Here is a 21,629-nt window from a genome sequence, read left to right as displayed (position 1 = left end):
CCTTCAATGCCTCCAAAATTAACATGGCTTTGCAAAAAAAAAATGATCTATGCAGGTTTATTTGCCTTTATCTTTGACTGGCAGAGATTTCTGTTCATCTCCTGACTTCAAGCCTTCCAGCTTTTTTTTTTTTTTTTTTTTTTTTACTAAAAGGAAAATGGAAAGAAATGGTTCTTTAAAATTAACTACATTCTCTTTTTTTTCCCCCTTAAAAGAATAACAAAAATGGCTAAGGAGAGCAAGCCCTGGTACCTTCAGAATGACGGTATAATGTTGGAACATTATCTGCCTCCCACCGATTTGCACAAAGCAAATATTGAAAAGACCTTCTACCAGAAATATTCACGAAGCTTAAAAACCATGATTCCCATCCGCTTAAGAGCAAGGCAAGTTCCACGTTCTTGTATTTTAAATATCGCACGGAATAAATATCTCAATGATGGGCATCTAACTCCTGAATGAATCAGTCATCTAATTTATGACTATCAGAGACCTGGTTTTAGTTATTCCCATTTGCTGAGATGTAGTAAATAGGGAGAGTACTTAAATTAGCCTCACAAATTGACATACAGTTCTTTAAGAATAGAATAGAATAGAATAGAATAGAATAGAATAGAATAGAATAGAATTCTTTATTGGCCAAGTGTGATTGGACCAGTGGAGGGTTTCAAAAATTGTTCGAACCTACTCTGTGGGTGTGGCCTCCCTTGTGGGAGTGGCTTGCCACCCATGTGACCGGATGAGAGTGGCTTGCCACCCATGTGACCGGATATGAAGATGCCGACGACACTTGTCAGAACCACCTTAAATTACCTCGCGCACAGCACTGGCATGCATAAGAATATGATGTAAACTTGTTTTTTAAAAGACATCTTTGGTTTGCGTTAAAACAACTTCAACACACGCAATGTTCTGATTGCACCACAAACGCAGGAGTCATCCTTACCTTTCACAGAGGCACTGAGTTTTATAAATATGAGCATGATAGTGTGGAATAATCATATCCAAGGACCAGTGGTGGGTTTCAAAAAAGTTTGGAACCTCTTCTGTAGGTGTGGCCTGCTTTCCGGGTCCACTGGTGGAACCTCTTCTAACCGGTTCGGTAGATTTGACGAACCGGTTCTACCAAATAGGTGCGAACTGGTAGGAACCCACCTCTGAATTGGACACACAAGGAATTTGTCTTTGGTGCAGATGCTCTCAGTGTGCATAAAAAGACAAGATACATTCGTCACGAATCATAAGGTACAATACTTAATGATAGTCATAGGGTACAAATCAGGAAACAATCAATATCAATATAAATCGTAAGGATACAAGCAATAAAGTTACAGTCCTGCAGTCATAAGTGGGAGGAGATGGGTGATAGGAACGACGAGAAGACTAATAGTAATAGTAATGCAGCCTTAGTGAATGGTTTGACAGTGGTGAGCAAATTATTTGTTTAGCAGAGTGATGGCATTTGGGGAGAAAATTATTCTTGTGTGTAGTTGTTCTGGTGTGCAGTGCTCTATAGTGTCGTTTTGAGGGTCTGAGAATCTGAGCTACTAACATTCAAGGAAAATGAGCAGGAGATAAGAGAGGCATTCAAAGTGGGCTGGACTTAAATCTCTTGCAGGAATGCAGGGATTCATGACTGATGACGCATTTGACCCCCTCCCTTGCCCTCAGCCTGGTCATCTCCTAGAGTATCTTTCCCATATTTTTTGACATCCAAAATTGCAATTTCCAGGTGACTGGTAAGCTTTCGGTGCCTCCTTAAAGTTTCAGAGGGGAAGCAGACTAGCATGTAGGTTTAGGATCTTGGGCTGTGCCAACCTGTGGGAAAATATACAGCATGTCTTGGAATGGGAAAAGCACGGATGAACCATTAAAGGGGAAACTTAAAAAAACAAAAACAATGCAGTTGTGGGAAAGAAAAAAGCATAAGAAAGATCCTTAAGATAGTCCTCTTTTGATTTCGTTTGGTATGAGATGGGGCAGAGAGAACCTGATACAGGAGGTCCTCAACGTACGACCACAATTGAGTCCAAAATTAATCTTGCTAAGCGAGACATTTGTCAAGTGAGTTTTAGCCTATTTTATGACCTTTCTTGCGACAGTTGTTAAGTGAACCAGAGCAATTGTTAAGTTAGTAACGCCGTTGTTAAGCGAATCTGGTGTGCTTGCCAGAAGGTTGCAAAAGATTATCACCTGATCCCGTTGTAAATATGAACCAGTTGCTGAATTTTGATCGCATGATCACGGGGATGCTGCAATGGTCGGTTCCACCACAAATGCGCGAATGACAAAAGCGCGCCTGACTAAACCGCGGTAACAAAACCGCGCCGACAAAACCGCGCCGACGAATGAGCACTGAAGCGCGCCGACAACAGCGCGCCGACAGAACCGCGCTGTAACCCTAACCCTAAACCAAACCCTAAATCTAACCCTAAACCTAACCCTAAACCTTACCTTCTTAAATCGGGCTTCTGTCAGCGCGGTTTTGTCGGCGCGCTGTTGTCGGCACGCTTTTGACATCGCGGTTTTAGCGCCGCGATTTTTTCGGCGCGCTTTTGACATTCGCGCATTTGTCGGGTCACGGCAATGGTCACACAAGTGTGAAAAACAGTCATAAGTCACTTTTTCCGACGCTGTTGAAACTTTGAAATGAACGGTTATAAATCAAGGAGTACATATAATTATTTTATTTTTAAAAAACTCCTCCTTGCTTGCTCAGTCGTCCCCCCCCATTCCCGAGACCAGCTTTACATTCTTCACACATCCACAGCTCGGTTTTTACACTTATTGTGGAAATGAAATGATTGGCAAGCACGGGAGAATTGTTGAGAATTCAAAGCCGGAGTGAATTAAAAAAAAAAACGTGTCTTGCGCGTTTTCACTGTTGAAAAGACGACCAAGGAACCTGACTTCTCGGAGACAGCTATTCAATATCCGGTGAAAAGATTAGAGAACTCTTGCTCAAAAGCCGTAGCTGCCAGGGAGGAGGAAAAGGTCTCGCTGATGAACAAGTGCCAATCAAAGAGATGATTAGGAGGACCGAATGGGCAACGGTCCAAGGCAAATGGCAGGTTTCCAAACAGCATCCAAAATTAAATCAGAGTCCAAGGCAAAGTATTGCTCAAAGTTCCAATTTATTAAGAAAGCCACGTTGGCACATCTGGGGAAACCCGAATCTGAAAGCTTCCCTGTTTTTCCCCACCCAGTTGAAAGTTCAAGATTTTGCCCCCCACACCCACAAGTCCCATCACATGGTTCAATCTCCCACTGCCATGCTGGCAGCTTCCACCCATCCCGTTCCAGTCAGGTGCAGAGGTGCAAAGATAAAGGATGACCTTGGCTTTCTAGAAAGAATGTTGTTATGGCTACATAGCATCTAACTCCATACAATCCCCCCTCCCATTTTCCCACAATTAGAAAATGCATAGTAGAATCATAGAAAGTGCGGCAGGCCAAAGATCCACCAGAAAATATGGCTGGAGGTCTGATAGCAGAAGGCAGCTTTTGATGGCTGTAAAGTCTTCTTCCCCTTTTATTTATTTATTTATTTATTTTATTAAATATATTTATATTTTCTTCTCCCCATGGTTGATTCCCTCTTTCTACCCGACCTACAGGTCTTGCAAGAATCCAGTGGACAACGCTGGACTTTTTTCCTTTGCTACCTATTCTTGGTTTTCCTCGCTAATGCTCCAAGGATACCGGCACAAAATCAACACCGCGACGATGCCTCCTCTCTCTTACTACGACAGTGCTGAACCGAACGCCAGAAGGTTGTTATTTTTAAAACCTCTCTTGACCCACCCCAATCTTCCTGGAGAGAAGGAGGCGTCCCTCGTTTGCATTCATTAGACTTTGAAGATAATAAACCTAACATCCTGTTTCCCCGAAATTAAGTCCTAACCGGAAAATATGCTCTAGCATGTTTTTTCAGCATGCTCGTAATATAAGTCCTACCTAAAAAATAAGCCCCAGTTAAGATAATTAGCCAGACGGATGCATATTAATGCTATATTTTACCTGAAAATAAGCCCTAACAAGAAAATAAGCCCTGATGTGGTTTTTTTGGAGCCAAAATTAATATAAGACCCGGTCTTATTTTCGGGGAAACAGTTGTTTGTAAGAAAATAACAGAGCTGGTGGTGTCCTGCTGTATCTTTCCTAACAGGAGACGGAAAGGAGGGTGGTGGGTCATAGCAAGGCCCTGTAATTTCCTCACGATTTCGGTTGCACGGGGAACTTATCGTCCTGGTTTAAGTCTTCTTTGCAGATATTCTTTAGGGAAGCTGTGCATCGAGAAGAGATTTGTCTGAAATGGTATAGGGCCATGACGGCAAACCTATGGCATGTGTGCCCAAAGTGGCACACGGAGCTATGTCACCTAGCATGCGTGATGGCACCGGTTCCTCTTCCGGGTTTCCGATGCACATATGCAGACGACGATCGCCTGGTATTTGTCCGCGCGGCACTGCCGGAAACTAGAAGAGCTGGTCTCCTGTTTTCTGGCGTGACCATGAGCAGCGGCCAGCTGATTGGTGTGTGTGCAGTAACTGGAAGACATTTTGGCCAGCGCGCATGCGTGTGCTGGAAAGCAGAAGTACCTTTTCCAGTGCGCGCATGCCCCCCTGGGCAGTGTTCTGACCCAGGCTTCCTGAAACAATGAAACGCATACGATTAAGTCCAAAACCCCACTCTTTATTTCAAAGGCTGTGAATTACGTTCATTCACAGCCCGTAATGAGTTCCAAATAGTAGTAAAGAGTCCTACAGTAGTTTGCCAAAGTCCTTCAAGATAAGGCTGATAAGCACCCACCTTTATCTTCTTTGAGAACGCTGACACAGACTTAATTGGCAAGGCCCCACGGAGCAAAGAGTCCAAACGTATTTTCAGAAGCTAAACTGACCAGCATGAACCAAGTTGCTTCCTGCAAAGGCTCGTATGCTTTTGCTCCCCCTTTATGTCTTATGGGAGGGGCCAATCACCTTCAAGTCTTACTCCCGAGCTGTCCTTTCTGTTTTAACTGTTCTTGCCTTCTTGCACGCACTGGGAGCAGGAGGAGCCTGTTCCTCTGCCTTGCTGCTCTCCAACTCTAGAGGCTCCGAAGGTAGCACATAACTACCAGATGACTCTGGCTTCCTTTCTGCCTCCAACACAGAGCCCTCGTCCGAGCCTTCTCCAGACTCCAGGACTGACCCATGTTCCTCCCCATCATCCTACAGAGTTTCCTGCCTGAACAGGGGAACTTGGACTCGAAGATCTCCAAAGGTCCCTTCCAACTCCGTTGTTCTGTTATTCTCAGCAAAGTGGAAGGCCAGTAAAAACAAGCAGTGGAATGAAACACCAACTTTTCGATAAGGCATTGGCCTAGCCTTGATTGATGCTTATCCAATTCTAGACTTGAATGCCTACAATACAATAGCAGAGTTGGAAGGGACCTTGGAGGTCTTCTAGTCCAACCCCCTGCCTAGGCAGGAAACCCTATACCATTCCAGACAAATGGCTATGCAACATCTTCTTAAAGACCTCCAGTGTTGGGGCATTCACAACTTCTGGAGGCAAGTTGTTCCACTGATTAATTGTTCTAACTGTCAGGAAATTTCTCCTTGGTTCTAAGTTGCTTCTCTCCTTGATTAATTTTCACCCATTGCTTCTTGTTCTACCCTCATGTGCCTTGGAGAATAGTTTGACTCCCTCTTCTTTGTGGCAACCCCTGAGATATTGGACCATTGCTATTATATCTCCCCTGGTCTTTCTTTTCATGAAACTAGACATACCCAGTTCCTGCATCCATTCTTCATATGTTTTAGTTTCCAGTCCCCTAATCATCTTTGTTGCTCTTCTCTGCACTCTTTCTAGAGTCTCCACATCTTTTTCACATCGTGGTGACCAAAACTGAATGCAGTATTCGAAGTGTGGCCTTACCAAGACATTATACAGTGGTATTAACACTTCACGGGATCTTGATGCTATCCTTCTGTTTATGCAGCCTAGAACTGTGTTGGCTTTTTTGGCAGCTGCCCTATTTATACCCTGTTATAATGCCTCAATTTTCTATCTGGCCTCTGCAATAATTAATTGGCAACAGGGACTTTAACAAGCGTGGGCATGGAAGAAATGTGTCATGTGAGTTGTTTGCTTTTTTCTTTTTTTACAGATTCCGATTCCTCTGGGAAGCTGAGATCGCCAAAGTCGGACTGGAGAAAGCTTCCTTAGACAAAGTGTTCTTTCAGTTTCAAAGGACGAGGATTTTCATGGACATAATTGCTAATATTTTTTATGCCAGTTTTGGTATTTTGGGGCCAGTGAGTAACGTGGAAGCACATGTTGAGAGCTGACACCGATAACCTTTCAAAAGATTTGGAAAGAGAATTTGATGGGGTGATTTCTCAAAAATTTATCCGGGGGTGGGGGTGGGGGAAGAGGACATTTCAAACCCTTGTTCGAGGCAGAACCTTTGATAAATCCACCCCTCAATCAAAAGGCTACCCCAGAGTGGCTTTGGATCTCTTTCTTTGGGATTGAAAGAATAGATGGGAAGCCAGGGAGGCTGGAATGGCACAACTTGGGCATGGCCAACTCAATGCAGCCAACTTGATGTGGCCATCTCACCCTGGCCATCTCGCAGTGGACAATTCACTGCAGGACAATTCAACAATTCAATTTGAGTATTTAAAATAATTTTAATATTTGCCATTCGTTTCATTTTGCCCCTCCTTTTTCAGCTTTTCTTTAATGATTCAATTCCACCATTTCTTCTGTACTAATCTGTTGTGACTCAGCAGAAGTTTGCTGTGAGTTGAGTCGGGATGCAGGAATAACAATGCAGCTGGGGCTCGTTAGTGTTGTCTTCTGCAGATAAAAGACGGATGGTGCCACGCCTTAGTTGCAGAAGTCAATGTTCATTCGTTTGTTCGTGGTTTGTCATTCATCGGTCGTGGTTTGTTTGTGAGAGGCACTTGGATAAGTGATTTGCTTTCTGTAACCCTGATTCGAAGAGACGCTTGGATAAGTGATTTGCTTTCTTTCTGTAAACCTGGTGTTGCTGTAATAGCTCTTTGCTTTTGCATTCTGCTGCGTAACCTTTTTGCCAGAGACTTTATTTATGTTTATTTTGGGCTCGCAGACAGCGTGAACCAGGACTGATAAAGTTATTTCCTTTTAAGTCTGTCTGACTATCGTCTGTGAACGAGCGAAGAAGGGGGGTCAGAACAGTAATGTAACTTTTGTCCTGCAGCAAATTATCACACAGCAAATTAGCTATGACGAGTTGGTCATGGTGACTTGGCTACACCATGTTGTAGACCTAGCTTCCCAGTTGCTTTGTCTCTAAGAGCAGAGGGGGGGCGGGGAGGGGGAAGGAGGAAGAGAGAGGGGGGAAAAGAGAGAGAAAGAGGGAAGAAAGGAAGGAGAGAGGAGGGAAAGAGAGGAGGAGGAAAGGAAGGAGGGAGGGAAGGAAAGAGGGAGGGAGAAACCTACTTCACTTTTAAGACACTCATTGCAATTGGCATCTGCTTTGAAATAAATTTCAAAAGCAAATTCTCTCTCATCAAAATGAATGAGAATCGATAGACCAACCACTAGAGAACATCTCTGCCTACTGCTGTTGCATTTATAAACCAATTTTTTTTAAAGAGAGAGAGAGAGAGATCTTATTTCAGCGAAACACTCATACCTCATAAAAGAAGATCCCACTTTCGTTCTTTGTCACAAACCTGACAGGGATCTTAGGCTAAGAATCCCATCAATCTTGGCCATCGCCATCCTCCTGAGTACCACAGCTCGAGCTTGTGATTTTCATAACAGGATGTTTTTATGATCGTAAGGATGACGTTGGTTCCAATGACCTAAACATTGCTAAACAACGTCTTCTCCCTTCGAATTGTGGGAAAACACTCAAAAGAAACCTGCCCCCCAAAATATAAGAATTTAGGTTCCAATCCTTTGAAAATTATTTTGTGTTGGCCAACTCAATGCACCTTTGTTGAACCTCTACTACTTGGGAAACCTGTGAATTTTTTTGCACAGATTTTAAACTCTCTCTCTCTCCCTATGGGAGAAATAAATCAGGCAGTATTGAATAATATTGACTGCTTTAAAAAATATACCGACTTAACAACCACAGATTTCCCAAGAAATTTACAAGTTTATGTTTTGGTGTGTTTTTTTCTGGCAGACCCTGGTCTTCCATAACATTCTCCAGTACACCAACAAAGATTCAAAGGACTTGCTGGAGGGTATCGGCCTCTGCATGGCCCTTTTTTTCACCGAATTTTCAAAAGTTGTGTTGTGGTCATTGACGTGGGCTATCAACTATCGCACGGCTGTCCGGGCCAAAATTGCTGTGACCACCATCGCTTTTGAGAATCTGTTGACTTGTAAGTCCTTGAAACACAAGTCTTTAAGCAAGGTAAGATTTGGAGGTCACATCCTCATCTGATTTCCCATACATATTTAAATGGCAAAATCTTTCAAAGGAGGATTTACGGTCACAGACCTTATCTGGCTTGGAAAACTGCCAGGCCGATAGCTGCAGAACTTGGCAAGGAGCCTCTGAGAGTCACAAACCAATTAAGCAAACTAATTGTCTACTGCAAACTCCACTCCCCTTTTGCTCCTCTTTTATTTCCTCTGGGTGGGGCCATTCATGATCCACCTGTGGCCTTACTCCCAAGTCGACCCCTGTTCTTTAGCTGTTCCTTTCATCTGGCAACTCTGCATATGTGCCAGAGGTGGGTTGCTGCCAGTTCGGCTAGGATCAGCCAAACTGGTAGTAGTGGTGGCAAGAGGTTCCACCCACCCACCCAGACACTTCTTTTTAACCGGTAGTTAAAAAATTAGCAACCCACCTCTGCTATGCGCACACTGGGAATAGGCTCCAGCTGTTCTTCTGCCTCACTGATGTCTGACTCTGAAGGCAGCTGATAACTGGCATACGGCTCTGTCCCCCTCTCTGCCTCCGACACAGAGCCCTCATCAGAGCCTTCCCCAGACTCCAGGACTGGCCCATGTTCCTCCCCAACCTCCTCACTGTCTGACAATTCTTGCAATAAAATAGAATTAGCTGACCTGGTCAAGTTGTCTATTTAGTCTACCTGGGAAGTTAGACGTTATCCAATGGGTAATGAATGTACATCTTCCTCTGTGGTCTTTAGAGTTGACCATTCTAGACGTATCGATCGGCCACCTGATCCTGCCATTCACATTGATTGACGATGATTTGGACACAAGCTTTCAACACAAGATACATTTCTGAGCAGTTTCCTCGTTGCCTTTCAGTTGATTAATTTCCTAGCCAACGATGGTTTTCGGATATTCGAAGCTGCTTTGTTCGGCCCCATGCCCATGTTGGCGCCTCTGCTGATCGTGGTTTGCACCATCTATTCCTGTGCCCTCCTCGGTCCGACAGCTCTGATAGGAACGTTCATTTATGTTACATTTATACCGTTGCAGGTAAAATATTTTCCTTTTCTGCAAAATTATGACACCTTTGTACCGGAGAGGTCCCCTCTCTGTGTTATTAAAATAAGGGGGAGAAATAACCCTCCTGTTTTAGTTGCTTGTGGCAACTAGTTGTGTAAAGGACAGGACATTCTAGTCTATGGCAGGGGTGAGCTGCTACTGGCATTACTGCCGGCTCAGCTTCCCTCAGGCGCACTCCGCATGCATGCACAATTGCAACTAAAAAGGTCGGCACCTGCACACAATGTTAGAAAAGTGGGGGGGAATAATTTTTGGCAATGAAGATTCTTCTACGCATGTGCAGAACCAAAAATCAAGATAGCAATAGCAATAGCAGTTAGACTTATATACCGCTTCATAGGGCTTTCAGCCCTCTCTAAGCGGTTTACAGAGTCAGCATATTGCCCCCAACAACAATCCAGGTCCCCATTTTACCCACCTCAGAAGGATGGAAGGCTGAGTCAACCTTGAGCCGGTGAGATTTGAACAGCCGAACTGCAGAACTGCAGTCAGCTGAAGTAGCCTGCAATGCTGCATTTAACCACTGTGCCACCTCGGCTCTAGATGGCGCCGCCACCAATAGAACTGGTTTAAGGGCATGGCAGCCCGAGTTACTACCTACTCAGCTAAACCGATCCAAACCAGTAGGAACCCACCTCTGATCCACGGGTGTCAAATGCATGGCATTTCCCCCTTTTTGCAGGGCTGGGGTGGGCGTGGCCCGCCTGTGACACATCCGGCTTGCGAGCCACCAGTTTGACACCCCTGCTCTAGTCTGTTTCCATCCTATTTTGATCCTAATGGTTTTGCTTCCTACGAGAGATCTCACGGCAGGTTCCTTTCACTAAAACTTTTCTACTTCTGCAAATGCTATAGTCCAAATCCATTGATAGTGCCCTCCTCCTACACGTGAGCAAGACTAAGGTAGTCCTTAACTTACAACAGTTCAAGTAGTTATTGTTTTGTTGTTGTTTTGTTTGTTTATTGGATTTATATGATTCCCTTCTCCCAAAGGACTCAGGGCGGCGTACAACATTTAAAAAAAAACACATATTACAAAAGTTAGAAAGGAAATTAGATTTAGTGGCCGTTCAAAGTGACAACGGCACTGAAAAATGTGACTCCCGACCGTTTTTCAAAGTGACGACCTTTGCAGCATCCCCTGGATCATGTGATCAAAATTCAGAGGCTTGGCAACCGGTTCGTACTTATGACCGTTGCTGTGTCCCAAGGTCACATGACGTGATTCTCTTTCACGAACGTCTGACAAGCTTGTGTCGATGGGGAAGCCGTATTCACTTAACCATGGTGTTACTAACTTATCAACTGCAGGGATTTACCTAATAACCGAGGCAGGAAAGGTCGTGAAATGGGGCAAAACTCGTTTAGTAAATGAAATGTGTGACTCAATTATGGTCGTAAGTCGAGGATCACAGCCTAAATCTGAACAACAGAAGGGATGTCAATATGGAGGTGGCGCAGTGGTTAGGGTGCAGTACTGCAGGCCACTTCAGCTGACTGTTATCTGCAGTGCGGCGGTTCAAATCTCACCGGCTCAAGGTTGACTCAGCCTTCCATCCTTCCGAGGTGGGTGAAATGAGGACCCAGACTGTGGGGGCGATATGCTGACTCTGTAAACCGCTTAGAGAAGGCTGAAAGCCCTATGAAGCGGTATATAAGTCTAACTGCTATTGCTATTGCTATTGTAGCTCAGGGTTGACATGGAGGAGTACTTGGTGTTCTCTGGGCTTGGTTGTTTTCTTGCAGACGTTTCATTACCCAACTATATAACATCATCAGTGCTAGAAGGAGTGGGGTTTGTGGAGAGGAGGAGGAGGGATGACTGTGGGGGTCCTTGATGCTCTCTGAGCTTTGTTGTTTTCTTGCAGACGTTTCATTACCCAGCTAGGCGACACCATCAGTTCTAGTGACAGAAGGGATAGCTACAATTATGAAGATTTATTTAGTTTTCAGCCAAGGGGTTCCAGGTGTCAGCTCTATAATGACCTCTGGGCTGTGGCTCATCTTTGCCTCACCTTCCTTGCAGATGTTGATGGGCAAATTAACATCTGTTTTACGAAGACGCTCTATTTTGCTGACCGACAAGCGCGTGCGAATCATGACCGAGGTGCTGACGTGTATTAAGCTCATCAAAATGTATGCCTGGGAAAAATCTTTTGCAAAAATTATCACAGGTACCTGGAGTGTGTGTGTGGGGGGGGGGCGGCTCCCGGGGGTTGGCTCGTGTTTCAGTGGGATGATTTAACCAGATCCTCCGTGCCCCCCCCCCCCGATTTATGATTCACCTTTAATTGAAGGTGTGCAGGGTATACTTTGCAAAACCATAGGCCACGGTCTAGAAAAGATGTACGGTTTATCCTTTTTGTTCCACGCCGTTACAGGATGATGTGGGGGGTTTTTTTTCGCCCCTTTGCAGGCATCAGGGAAGCAGAAAGAAAAACGCTGCAAAAGGCAGGATACGTCCAGAGCATGAACTCGGCTCTTATCCCGGTCGTTTCCACGCTAACCATTGTTATGCTGTTTTCCTTCCACACCCTGTTAAAGCGCGAGCTGACAGCTGCTGTTGTAAGAGGATGCTTCTGTTTCATAATTGTCCTTTTTTTAATGGTTATTTATTTATTTATTTATTTTTCACAATCTTTTGAAATATACTTTTTTTTTATTTTCCATTTTCATAACATATAATCACATGTATACGATTACATAGCCAATATCCTATTGTATTAAGTAGTAATTACATCAGTTCCTCTTGCCATCAACGCCCAGAAAGATAAAAACCCATTATTGGCTCTTCTGCTCTCCATACACCTCTTTCTTCTCCCTCTCTCCTACCTCCTTTCTTCCCTCCATCATCCTTTTCTACTCTACTTCCCCTTCCTTTCTCCTTCTCCTCTCTCTTCATTCCACTCCTCCTTATCCTCCTCATCTTCCCCCCCTTACCCTCCCTCCTATCCCTCTCTTCCTATCTTTCTTCTCTCCTCTGTTTCCCACTCTTCCTCTTATTGGTGTATTTCCGCTTCTGAGTAAACTCCATTCTACGTTGATGGTATTTATGCTTCCATATCAATATACTTAACATATCTTAGTTTTAAAGAATTCATAATTGTCTTTTATGGGAGCTATCAACCCCTAAGCAGGACGATCACAGATCAACAGTTCGAGGCTGCATTAACAGAGGGATAGGCTCAGGATCACATGAAGTAGTTAGTTATGCCCTTGTATAATGCCTTGGTAAGGCCACCCTTGGAATATTGCGTCCAGTTTTGGTCACCAAGGTCTGTGTGTGTGTGTGTGTGTGTCTGTCTGTCTATGTCTGTGTGTCTCTGGGTGTGTGTATGTGTATATCAATATCATCATCATCTTTTAATGAACCCATAAACCCCTGCGGAGTGGAATCGGGGCAACTGAATGGACTGAGTGTTTACTGGCCCGATGCCCTTCCTGTCACCAATGCGGAGTTATATTCAGCAAGTATATTGTCATTGTGCCCAGAGAGAGAAATAACTGCCCACAAACACACACACGCACACACACAAACATTACACACATGCACACACACTATACACACACACACACACACACACACACACACACGGGGCGGGGCCAGTCAGAAGTGGTATTTACGGGTTCTCCGAACTACTCAAAATTTCTGCTACAGGAATTCTGACTAGTCTCCAGAACTGGTCAGAACCTGCTGAATACCACCTCTGGTTCAGCGCCACCAAATTGGAGTCACTCTAAGACCCCCAAATTAGGAAATAAAAACTTAGGGGTTGGGAGTAAGAAACTCTGAAAGTCTGGCCCTCTTGGAGGAATCCCCCTCCCATGTGATATTAAGAATCCTTTCATTTCCTTCTCTTTTACAGGCCTTCAACGTGATTTCAGTGTTTAACACCATGAGGTTTTCAATTGCCATTTTGCCATTTTCAGTGAAAGCCCTGGCAGAAGCGAGCATCGCCTTAAAAAGGTTGAAGGTAGAAAAGGGTGCTTTTTGGTGGTGGGGGGATGATTACAGATATTCTGGGACATTTAAGCAAGTATGGAAAAAAAGAATACTCCAGCTTAGTTACAGAACACATTAAATTGCTATAGTATGTCATATCTGTTTTGCTGTCAACGGCCCTTAATCTATTATTGAGAAATTATATTATACCCAGAGCAATGTGAAATCCCAGCTGCCAGTTCTTTATGAGGAACAGTTGCAGGAACTGAATATATCTAGCCTAGGGGATGTGGTGGCTCAGTGGCGATCAGAAGATCGGCAGTTCAGCGGTTCGAATCCCTAGCGCCGCGTAACAGAGTGAGCTCCTGTTACTTGTCCTAGCTTCTGCCAAACTAGCAGTTCGAAAGCATGTAAAAATGCAAGTAGAAAAATAGGAACCACCTTTGGTGGGAATGTAACAGCGTTCCCTGCGGCTTCGGCGTTTGGCCATGCCGGCCACATGACCACGGAGACGTCTTCGGACAGTGCTGGCTCTTCGGCTTTGAAATGGAGATGAGCACCATCCGAGTGGTGGGTTTCCATATTTTTAATTACCAGTTCGATCGTGCCCAAGTGTTCCACTTCTGCGCATGCTCAGAAGCGTCTGGGTGAATGGGCGGAGCCTCCCACTGCCGCCACTACTGGTTCGTCTGATATGGGCCGAACTGGGAGCAACCCACCTCTGCACCATCCCTAGAGTCAGAAATGACTAGCACGCATGTGCAGGGAAACCTTTACCTTTACTAGCGAAAAGAAGGACTAAGGGAGTCAAATTATTCTCCAAAGCACCTAAAGGCAGGAGAAGAAGCAATAAATGGAAACTAACCGAGGAGAGAAGCAACTTAGATCTAAAGAGAAATCTCCTGACTGTTAGAACAATTGATCAGTGGGACAACTTTCCTCCAGAAATTGTGGGTGGTCCACAGTGGTGGGTTTCAATTTTTTTTAGAACCTCTTCTATACGTGTGGCCTGCTTTGTGGGAGTGGCTTGCTGGTCATGTGACCGGGTGGGAGTGGCTTGCCGACCATGTGACCGGGTGGGAGTGGCTTGCCGGCCATGTGACAGGGTGGGCTTGGCCAACTTGTAAAATGTGGTGAAACTCACTTAACACCGCTCTTGCTTAGCAACCAAAATGTTGGCTCAGAAACTCTGGCATTTGAAACACGCAAGTCTTAACGCTGTCAAGTTACAAGACCCTTACACCCCTAACCCTTTAGAAACAAAAACCCAGGGGTGTTCAAACTTGACAGCTTTAAGACTTGGGGACTTCAACTCCCAGAATTCCTCCTCCAGTCATGTTGGCTCAGGAACTCTGGCATTTGAAGCACGGAAGTCTTAAAGCTATCAAGTTACAAGAACTTACACACCTAACTCTTTAGGAAAAAAAAACCCAGGGGTGTTCAAACTTGACAGCTTTAAGACTTGGGGACTTCAACTCCCAGAATTCCTCCTCCAGTCATGTTGGCTCAGGAACTCTGGCATTTGAAGCACGCAAGTCTTAAAGCTGTCAAGTTACAAGACCCTTGCTCCCCAACCCTTTAGGAAAAAAACTCCAGGGGTGTTCAAACTTGACAGCTTTAAGACTTGTGGACTTGAACTCCCAGAATTCCTCCTCTCGCTCTTCATCTTGATGATGTGCGGATGGGCGGGGGGAGGGAGCTGGAACCGGTTCTAAATGGCACTGTAGATTTGTGGAACCTCTTCTATAGAAGAGGTTAGAACTGGCAGGAACCCATCCCTGGTGCTCCACCAATGGAGGTCTTCATGAAGAGATTGGACAAGCATTTGTCCTAAATGGTTTAGGGTTTCCTGTTTGTGCAAGCGGTTGGACTAGAAGACCTCCAAGGTCCCTTTCAGTTCTGATATTTTATTTAGCTGGTTTGGCCTTCATACGCATTGAGGTCTTCCCAAAAATCTAGAATTGTCCAAAATTATTGATGTTGTATATGCGTGCATTCAAGCACCCCTTTGAAATTGACCGTATGGAAATTTGGCATTGTGCAGATTTTCTAAGTGCCATCCAAGATTTTTGGGTACGGCACGCAGTGTGCTGTTAATCTGCCACAGCCAGTTTATGCCTTAATCTCTCAACTTCAGTTTTCTTATCTTGCTACTTGATAGCAATAGCAATAGCAGTAGACTTATATACCGCTTCATAGGCCTTTCAGGTCTCTCTAAGCGGTTTACAGAGAGTCAGCATATTGCCCCCAACAATCTGGGTCCTCATTTTACCCACCTCGGAAGGATGGAAGGCTGAGTCAACCCTGAGCCGGTGAGATTTGAACCGCTGACCTGCTGATCTAGCAGTAGCCTGCAGTGCTGCATTTAACCACTGCGCCACCTTGGCTCTGATACTTTCTGATCGTCTCCAATTCTTTGTTCTCCTATTCTATTGTCACATCAATTATCCACACTTTCTTTTTTTCGACCACAGTTAAATCCGGGGTGTTATGAGCCAGGCTTTACGAGTTTCTGTTCAGAAATCCCACAATATTTTAACCCCTCGCATTTTAGACTATATTTTCACTCTTATGTTCCCACATGGATACCTCGAAATGTATTAAATAACATATATAAAAAGGAAGGTAAAGCACAAGAGTCCCATCACTGCTTTTTTTCCCAAAAGGCAAATAGACTTTCTTGGTTTTTCTTTGTAAACATTTTGCTTCTCATCCAAGGAGCTTCTTTAGTTTTCGACTGAAGAACCGAAGAAGCTTCTTGGATGAAAAGTGGAATCTTTTCAAAGAAAAACAAACAAGAAAGTCCAGTTGGAAAAAGCAACCATGACCTGGATGATTGAGAATCTCTATATATGTACCTAAAGCACAAGATTTGCAAGTTTCCCTTATCCGTCAGTAATATATTCGCATTTATTATTAAATCAAGGTTGACTCACCCTTCCGAGATCAGTAAAATGAGGACCCAGATTGTTGGTGGCAATATGCTGACTCTGTAAACCACTTAGAGAGGGCAATAAAACACTGTGAAGTGATATATAAGTCTAAGGGCTATTTCTAGTCCTTCCTTCCTTCCTTCCTTCCTTCCTTCCTTCCTTCCTTCCTTCCTTCCTTCCTTCCTTCCTTCCTTCCTTCCTTGCTTGCTTGCTTGCTTGCTTGCTTGCTTGCTTGCTTACTTACTTACTTACTTACTTACTTACTTACTTACTTACTTACTTACTTACTTACTTACTTAGTGGCATAGTCGTTACAATGCAGTATTGCAGGCTGATTTTGCCCATTGCCAGAAATTTGATCTAGACCGACGCAAACATGTCTCAGCCTTCCATCCTTTCAAGCTGGATAAAATGGGGACAGACAGAGATTGTTGGGGGCAATAGGCTGACTCTCTAAACTGCTTAGAGAGGGCTGCAAGGCAATGGGAAGCTGTATAGAAGTCTAAGGGCTGTTGCTGTTGCTATATCTTAGATCAGTGTTTCTCAACCTTGGCGACTTTAAGTCCTGTGGACTTCAACTCCCAGAATCCCCCAGCCAGCACAGTTGGGGGACTTAAAGTCGCCAAGGTTGAGAAACACTGTCTTAGATCATGGGGTTTTTTTTTTCTCCTCTTGTAGAAAATTCTCACTATGAAAACGCCTTCTGCCTATGTGACGACCCTGCAAGACTCCAGAAACGCTGTGATGCTGAAAGACGTCACCTTATCTTGGGAAAGTGCTTCTGGTGAACCCCACAGGAAAAATGGGAAAGAAAGACTTCTGAATGGGAAAAGGGTCTGCAAATACCCTCCCAGGGTAGATGCGGTCATTTCTCACTCGCGGATATCGATGGTTGGGAGCGATATCGACTCCAGCTTTGTCCTGCGGAATATAAGTTTCATAGTAGAGAAAGTAAGTATAGGGGAAAAATAATATCTGAAACCAAATTCACCCTGGTGATAATTTACATTAAGAAGTTAAGATTCGGTCTGCGGAGCTGGCAGCGGAGTCAGACAGTGAGGAGGTTGGGGAGGAATAGCAATAGCAATAGCCGTTAGACTTATATACCGCTTCATAGGGCTTTCAGCCCTCTCTAAGCGGTTTACAGAGTCAGCATATCGCCCCCACAGTCTGGGTCCTCATTTCACCCACCTCGGAAGGATGGAAGGCTGAGTCAACCCTGAGCCGGTGAGATTAGAACCACAGAACTACAGATAACAGTCAGCTGAAGTAGCCTGCAGTACTGCATCCTAACCACTGCGCCACCTCGGCTCCTCAACATGGGCCAGTCCTGGAAATCTGGGGAAGGCTCGGATGACGGCTCTGTGTCGAAGACAGAAAAGGGGCCAGGGCCATCTGGGAGTTATATGCTGCCTCCGGAGCCTCCAGAGTCGGACATCAGTGAGGAAGAGACTCACTGATGTCCCCCTGTTCCCAGTGCGTGCATGCGTGGAGCTGCCAGAAGGCAAGAACAGTTAAGACAAAAGGGGCGACTTGGGAGTAAGGCTTGGAGATGATTGGCCCCTCCCATAAAACATAAAAGAAGAGCAAACGGGACATGAGCCTTTGCAGGAAGCAACTTTGTTCGTTCTGGTTGGTTTAAATTCTGAAGCTCCGTTTTGGCTCTGTGCTCCATTTGGCTAATTGGCAATTAGGTCTTTGGCAGAGTTTCAAGGGAGATGAAGGTGGGTGCTTATCAGTCTTACCTCGAAAGACTTTGGCAGACTTCTCTCAGACTCTTTACAAACTATTTGTGACTCATTACGGGCTGTGAATGAACATAATTCATAGCTGTTGAAATAAAAAGAGGGTTTTTGGGACTAAGCGTGTGCTTTTTACTGTCTCAGGAAGCCTAGGTCAGAACAGATATAAACAACCTCCGGATTGATGGGGAAGATCCCTTACTGCCATAATATAGCTTGCCTGTGTATTGTGTGGGTCAAAAGTGGGGCTGAGAAAATGTCTACAGACTCCTCACATCCTGGACATAAATTATTTCAAGACTTCTCCCTTCACTACAGGGCATTGCATGCCAAAACAACTAAACACAATAGAATAGCACTTAGACTTATATACCACTTTACAATGCTTTACAGCCCTCTCTAAGCAGTTTACAGAGTCAGTGTATTGAGCCGAGGTGGCGCAGTGGTTAAATGCAGCACTGCAGGCTACTTCAGCTGACTGCAGTTCAGCAGTTTGGCTGTTCAAATCTCACCGGCTCAGGGTTGACTCAGCCTTCCATCCTTCCGAGGTGGGTAAAATGAGTACCCGGATTGTTGTTGGGGGCAATATGCTGACTCTGTAAACCGCTTAGAGAGGACTGAAAGCCCTATGAAGCGATATATAAGTCTAACTGCTATTGCTATTGCCCTCAACCATCTGGGTCCCCATTTGACTGACCTCGGAAGGATGGCAGGCTGAGTCAACCTTGAGCCTGGTGAGATTCGAACTGCCAAATTGCAGGCAGCCGGCAGTCAGCAGAAGTAGCCTGCAGTATTGCACTCTAACCACTGCGCCACCTAGATAGTTTTTTCCCTCATGGCATCACGCTGCTGAACACCTAATTCCCAAAGTACAGGGTGGGGCATAACCTTTTCCTAGGGGGTCACAGCAAGATCGACAGCAGTTTACAACTTCCGCGACACCTCATTTTAAAGCCCATAAAAAACTGAATTGAATGAGCTATTAAATGTTAAATTTGCTTTAAGAATGGCTGGAAAATTCGATTCGGAAATGCAAATGCGACTCAGCAATTGTTAAAGGAAAACAATGTTGAATTTTGGGGCAATGACGTCTGGCTGGGAAATTCGCCAGATCTCAATCCGGCAGAGAACATTGGGGCCATAATTAAGGATTAAGGATGAAGTGGAAGCTCTGATGATTCAGGAGCAAGGTCAAAATCGATATTCGGTTGAAACTTTGAGAATGAATTTGGAAACTGTGTTGAAAAATCTGGAAAATCGAACGGAACTGTTTGAAGATTTGTTGTGTTCTTATCCACCTCGTTTGTATGCTGTTCGAAGGGCTAATGGTGGTCATACTGACTATTAAATCGTGTCAATAAACTCAGTTTTTGATGGGCTTTCGAATGGTGTATGAATTATTTGTGTTGTTATTACAAGTGTTGCTGTGACCCCCTAGGAAAAGGTTATGCCCCGCCCTGTACTGTCGTAGGTCTATTTACCCTTGTTGTATGTCTGTAATATTATTATTATCCTTCCCACCTTCTCTACTACCAGATATCATTATTATGATTATTATTACCCTGTTGTTTTGCATGAACATTGTTTTGCATTTTCTCTGGTACTTCTGCACCGGAGACACATTCCTTGTTTGTCTAATCACACTTGGCCAAATAAAGAATTCTAATTCTAATTTTAAAATAGTCTAATTCTACTGCTGACTGTAAATTATACTCAATTTTTTCCCCTTCCCAGGGCAAAGTTTTGGGTATTAGTGGCAATGTTGGAAGTGGGAAGACCTCAATCCTTAAAGCGGTATTAGGGCAGGTACGTAAATGCCTACATTTTTCTCAGTTCAGCTCTAATGTAATAAGTCACAATTAACTTGGCTTTTCCCCCTGACTATGCTATGCTAATCAAGTCAAAACTTCAGTGTTCTGTGCAGTGGTGGGTTTCAAATTTTTTTAGAACTTCTTCTGTAGGTGTGGCCTGCTTTGTGGGAGTGGTTTGCTGGCCATGTGACCAGGTGGGTGTGGCCAACTTGTAAAATGTGGAGAAACTCACTTAACAACGCTTTTGTTTAGCAACCAAAATGTTGGCTTAGAAACTCTGGCATTTGAAGCACGCAAGTCTTAAAGCTGTCAAGTTACAAGACCCTTGCACCCCTAACCCTTTAGGAAAAAAAAACCCCAGGGGTGTTCAAACTTGACAGCTTTAAGACTTGTGGACTTCAACTCCCAGAATTCCTCCTCCAGTCATGTTGGCTCAGGAACTCTGGCACTGAAGTGTGCAAGTCTTAAAGCTGTCAAGTTACAAGACCCTTTCACCCCTAACCCTTTAGAAAAAAAAACCCAGGGGTGTTCAAACTTGACAGCTTTAAGACTTGTGGACTTCAACTCCCAGAATTCCTCCTTCAGTCATGTTCACTCAGGAACTCTGACACTGAAGTGTGCAAGTCTTAAAGCTGTCAAGTTACAAGACCCTTGCACCCCTAACCCTTTAGAAAAAAAAACCCAGGGGTGTTCAAAGTTGACAGCTTTAAGACTTGTGGACTTCAACTCCCAGAATTCCTCCTCTCGCTCTTCATCTTGATGATGTGCGGACGGGCGGGGGGAGGGAGCTGGAACCGGTTCTAAATGGCACTGTAGATTTGTGGAACCTCTTCTATAGAAGAGGTTAGAACTGGCAGGAACCCACCCCTGGTTCTGTGGAAGCCAAAGTTAGGCCTATGGTGCACGAACGGATACATCATTCTGCTAATACGCTGACCTTCTCAGCTCTTATGGTTAATGCGTACCAACATTATGAAGCTGGTTGCAGGTTTTTTGCTGTTTGCTTAAAACGGAGAAAGCAGATCTAAAAAAAAAAAAATCATGCATTTGCTCTCCAAATCTGTATACAAATTGCATTAAAATGTCCAGGAGGGAGTCTTGAACTATTTCTAAAAATAGCTAATTCGATGGATAGTCAATTTTCAGTTTGTGTATAATTGTAAGAGGCCCTGATCAGACAGTATTTCCAAACATCAGGTTTCACAAGCTTCCTTGAGAAGATGTAGGAAAGTTTGTAGAATTAAATATGCTGCAAACTGTGGAAGGGATTGCATCGCACAAATTAAATCAAGATGCAGAAAATTCAATCTATCCGATAATTCTTGGTGTACGAGACACAGTAAAATCTTTCCCCAATCATAATTTCAAAATTGCAACGAGAGCAAAGGAAATAATCATTTCCACTTCATTGCATAAGATCTAAATTTGGAGAATAGAACTGATGCCTTATTTGGCCCTGATGGGAGGGCTGGTGTTGGTATGCAGAATTTCCTCTCCCCTTTGTGATACCTGGATTCACAGATAACTGAGAATCCCATGGGAGCAGGTTTAACATCAAACCATTCCTTCTGTCGAGGGGTGGCTTTCAAAAATTTTGGGCAACCGGTTCTCTGCCATGTTGCTGGGTGGGTGTGGGTATGGTGGGCGTTGCCTACTCGGCCTGCTGCACCACAGTGAGGGGAGGTATTTTCACCCTTCCTAGGCTCCGGAAACTTTCTTC

General features: G+C 44.3%; 1 protein-coding gene across 1 annotated transcript in view; it reads left to right on the top strand.

Moving 5' to 3' along the window:
• The first annotated feature begins 255 nt into the window (after positions 1-255).
• The window catches only part of LOC106539409 (ATP-binding cassette sub-family C member 12-like), a 39,256-nt gene continuing 17,882 nt past the window's right edge, over positions 256-21,629 (top strand). Inside the window, 10 exon segments of the mRNA XM_087729308.1 lie at positions 256-386; positions 3,618-3,773; positions 6,155-6,302; positions 8,174-8,407; positions 9,277-9,450; positions 11,507-11,654; positions 11,897-12,045; positions 13,347-13,454; positions 17,035-17,307; positions 19,833-19,904. Of these exon segments, the coding sequence (XP_087585434.1) occupies positions 271-386; positions 3,618-3,773; positions 6,155-6,302; positions 8,174-8,407; positions 9,277-9,450; positions 11,507-11,654; positions 11,897-12,045; positions 13,347-13,454; positions 17,035-17,307; positions 19,833-19,904 (1,578 nt within the window). The 5' untranslated portion in view covers positions 256-270.

Source organism: Thamnophis sirtalis, unplaced genomic scaffold (genome assembly GCF_051295495.1).
Source record: "Thamnophis sirtalis isolate CommonGarterSnake01/CBP01778 unplaced genomic scaffold, rThaSir2_p1.2 scaffold_14, whole genome shotgun sequence".
In the NCBI taxonomy this organism is placed as follows: Eukaryota; Metazoa; Chordata; class Lepidosauria; order Squamata; family Natricidae; genus Thamnophis; species Thamnophis sirtalis.
The sequence above is the reverse complement of the archived record's forward strand: the minus strand, read 5'-3'. Positions and strand labels throughout refer to the sequence as shown.